At 37.7% G+C, this 4,426-nt stretch overlaps 1 protein-coding gene across 2 annotated transcripts in view; it reads right to left on the minus strand.

Annotated features, from left to right (window-relative positions):
* Positions 1-214: 214 nt before the first annotated feature.
* The window catches only part of HSD17B4 (hydroxysteroid 17-beta dehydrogenase 4), a 118,302-nt gene continuing 114,090 nt past the window's right edge, over positions 215-4,426 (minus strand). For both annotated transcript variants that reach the window (XM_004376966.2, XM_023731935.1), the window contains one exon: positions 215-623. In XM_004376966.2, coding sequence (XP_004377023.2) covers positions 534-623 — 90 coding nt within the window. In that variant the 3' untranslated portion in view covers positions 215-533. The remainder of the gene's footprint in view (positions 624-4,426) is intronic.

Consider the following 4,426-nt stretch of genomic DNA (forward strand, 5'->3'; position numbering starts at 1 on the left):
TGAAAGTAAAGAATTTTCAGCAAAGGGGAGGGGAGAAGAGAGTAGAATATTTGGGAGCACAAAGACCTTTCTATAGACTTACAGCAGAACATTATTACAGCAAAGTGTGAAAAATGATTACATATGTGAAAACTCATGTTAAAACTGGAGTATGAATAAATTAGAGAACAGAAAATTGTAACAAAGAAACAAAGTGAGTGCAAAAGGTATCAAAATGGATTTTACTCATTTAATTCTCCTTTCAACTTACAAATGTTATCATAAATTCTAAGGATACTGAACTTGGATAAAAATTTTTTATTATGAAGATATAGTTTTAAGAACAGAAGCATAATTACGTGCTAGCTTACAATTCCTTGTAAAAATGATACATGAAAAATTAGTAGAAAATGAAAATCTGAAAAGTTATCTGAAATCTGAAAATGTTAAGCAACTTCCCCTGTATCTTAGTTTTGATCGCTTTTGCTGAATAATCAAGTATATTTTGGTGAAGAGAGTTTAATTCTTCTATTTTTATTAATCCAGTGTGCCCTTCACAGCTTGGCGTAGTCTTTAAGAATCATCTGAAGTTTCTGGCTCAGCAAGATGTTCCCTGTTGCCTTCAGTCGGCCATTAAAGAATGCCTGAAAGAGAGGGATGGAAAAAGATTGCCAACTTTTATCATGTCACATTATATTTCTTTTTTTAAAAGTCCATGAGTCAGAATACAACTGAGTGAAAACTCCAGACAATAAAGGCAATTTTAGCTAGCAATGATAGTTTAATGATTATTGATAGCATCCATATTTTTAGATATTTAAGAAAAGAAAAAAAGACTGTGTGTTTCAGAAAACCACAGGATAATTTATTTGAACTGACAGATCTGGGGGTTCTGTTCCAATCTATGCTTCTGGCTTGATTATATGTTCTCACAAATGATTGTGAGATACCATATGAATAACAGGCTTCACTGTATTCATAAATGAATGAAAGTATTCAATTCATAATTTTTAAAAGACTAATTAAACACATTTAGTACATCTCCATGAAAAAGGAAGCCACTGAATGACAAAATAAGACAGTGTAACATAGTGATGAAAGTTCATGGGCAGCAGCATCAGAATGCCTGGGTTAAAAGCCAGGCTCTACCACGTACTAACAATGTGAACTTGGGCAAATTACTTAACATCTCTAATTCCAGTCTCCTCAGCTATAAAAGGGAATGAAACGGCACCTAATTAACATGGTTTTGTTGTGTGAGTTAAATGAAATAATGTTTAAAGTGCTTAGTTTAGTGTTTGACATGTGGTAAGAGTGCAATAAGCTCATCATTACCAACTAAAAACCTGGTGTATTAAGACTAAGAGCTCCCATACCACCTATATCTGACGTGATACTGAAACTTGTGCAATTTGCTTACATTCTCTCAGTGTCAAATTCCTTACCAAGAAAATAAAAGTAATAAATCAGTTTTTATAGCCTATTGAGAACATATGGAACATGAAATGAAAAATAATTCCCTTGATTTTTTGCTAGATGGAAAAATAATAATATTCATGTATTCATAACTGAGTAAAAATATTTAATTCAGAACTTTTTAGAAGATTAAACATATTTATAAATTAGCTCCATAAATATTATTCCATTTGAGAACCATAGCCATCCACTTGAAGTGTGTATACCAGCAATCTTTATCCCCAGTTGACAGATGAGAAGACTGAACTTCGGAGAGTTTTAGATAACCTGCTCAAGGCCACACGGCCATCAAGAAGTAGGGTCAGGACTTCAACTCAGGTGTTCTTTTCTCAACACTGCCTCCTGCTTGCCAACTAGTAGCAACTTCAAAGCACATCCTGATCAAATGGGAAGAGAAGCAAAAAACTACCTACCTTAATCTTTGCATCCCAGAAATAGTAAGGGAGAACCCACTGAGTCAGAATCAAATGTTAAGTATTCAAATCGTATACTAGAATTTCAAAACTAGGGCTCCTTTCACTGTGCAGTTCCAGAAATGATGGTCTGCAACCCCTCCAGGAAAGGAGTCTGTATTTAGACCTGCCTGACAGGTACTTAAGTCTGAGATGAACTTACAACCCAAAACTGGAACACCTAATTACTTTAAGTATATCAAGATTTGATGGTTGTTATCGAGCAGAAGAATTTTGTCCATAAGTCTTTGTTTCTATCTATTTTCTTAGGAGAGATTCCTAGAAGAATTTCCAGATCATAACATTTTTTAAATAAGGTTCTTGACCATGCTTCTATAGTGCCACATTCCCCAAACTCTGCACCACAGCATACCAGTCACCACAGAAAATGCACAAGGACAATGAATATTTTACTTTTTATATATATGTTTTCTTTCCTTTTATTGTACTTTAGGTGAAGGTTTACAGAACAAATAGTTTCTCATTAAACAGTCAGTACACATATTGTTTTATGACATTGGTTAACAACCCCAAGACATGTCAACCCTCTCCGTTCTCGACCTTTTTTTTTCAGGGTGAAAATACACATAGCCAAAAATACACCATTTCAAAAATTTCTCCATGCACAGTTCAGTGACATCGATTACGTTCTTTCAGCTGTGCTGCTATTCTCACTTTAGATGAAGGTTTACAGAACAAAAAGTTTCTCATTAAACAGTTAGTACACATGTTGCCCTATGACAATGGTTAACAACCCCATGACATATCAACACTGTCCTTACTCAACCTTGGGCTCCCTATCACCAGCTTTCCTGTCCCCTTCTGCCTTCTAGTCCTTGTCCCTGGACTACTGTGCCTCATTAGTCCCATTTTATGGGGCTGTCCAATCCCTGGCTGAGCAGTGAACCTCGGACGTGACTTTACCACTGAGCTAAAAGGGTATCTGGGGGCCATACTCTCAGGGTTTTTCCAGTCTCTTTCAGGCCAGTAAATCTGGCCTTTTTTGTGTGCGTTAGAATTTTGTTCTCCATCCTTCTCCAGCTGTCCAGAACCCTCTGTTGTGATCCCGGTCAGAGCAGTCAGTGGTGGTAGCCGGGCACCATCTAGCTGTACCGGACTCAGTCCGGTGGAAGCCTTGGTAGCTGTGGTGCATTCATCCTTTGGACTAATCTTTTCCTTGTATCCTGTTCTCGTCATTCTCCCTTGCTCCCAAAGGGGTGAGACTAGTGGAGTATCTCAGGTGGCTACTCATAGGCTTTTAAGACCCCAGACACTACTCGCTAAGGTAGAATGTAGAACATTGTCTTTATAAACTGTGTTATACCAACTGAGCTAGATGTTCCCGAGACCATGGTCCCCACAGCCCTCCACCCAGCAATTCAGTCCCTCAGGGAGTTTGGATGTGTCTATGGAGCTTCCATGACCTTTCCTTATACAAGCTGTGCTGGTTTCCCCAGTATTGTGTACTGTCTCACCCTTCACCAAAGATACCACCTATCTATTGCCTATTTAGTACTTCCCCCCACCCCTCCCATCCCTTATAACCAACAAAGATTGTTACTTTTGTGTGTAAACTTTTTCATGAGTTTTTACAACAGAGGTCTCATACGATATTTGTCCTTTTGTGATTATTTCACTCAACATAATCTCCTCCAGTTTCATCCATGTTATGAGATGCTTCACAGATTCATCACTGTTCTCTACCATTGCATAGTCCTCCACTGTGTGTATGTGCCATAGTTTATCCATTCACCTGTTGATGGGCATCTAGGTTGTTTCCATCTTTTTGCAAATGTGAACAATGTTGCCATGAACACAGGCGTGTATATGTCTATTCGAGTGACGGCTCTTATTTTTCTAGGACATATTCCTAGGAGTGGGATTGCTGGATCATATGGTATTTCTATTTCTAGCTTTCTAAGGAAGCACCATATCATTTTCCAAAATGGTTGTATCATTTCGCATTCCCACCAGCAGTGCATAAGAGTTCTAATCTCCTCACAGTCCCTCCAACGTTTATTTCCAGTGTTTTTGATTCATGCCAGTAATGCCGGGGTGAGACGGTATCTCATAGTGGTTTTAATTTGCATTTCTCTAATGGCTAGTGATTGCCAGCATATCCTCATGTGTCTGTTGGCTGCCTGAATGTCTTCTTTGATGAAGTTTCTGTTCATTACCTTTGTCCATGTTTTAATAGGATTGTCTTTTTGTTGTAGAGGTGTTGGATTTTCTTGTAGACTATGGAGATTAGACCTTTGTCTGATTTGTAACGTCCAAAAATGTTTTCCCAGTCTGTAGGTTCTCTTTTTACTCTTTTAGTGAACTCTTTTGAAGAGCATAGGTGTTTGATTTTTAGAAGATCCCAGTTATCTAGGTTATCTTCTGTGGTTTGTGTGTTGATGGTTATGGTTTGTATCCTGTTAATGCTGTGTATTAGGGCCTGTAGCATTGGTCCTATTTTTTCTTCTATGAACTTTATAGTTGTAGGCTTTATATTCAGGTCTTTGATCCATTTTGAA

Source organism: Trichechus manatus, unplaced genomic scaffold (assembly GCF_000243295.1).
Source record: "Trichechus manatus latirostris isolate Lorelei unplaced genomic scaffold, TriManLat1.0 scaffold00047, whole genome shotgun sequence".
Classification (NCBI taxonomy): domain Eukaryota; kingdom Metazoa; phylum Chordata; class Mammalia; order Sirenia; family Trichechidae; genus Trichechus; species Trichechus manatus.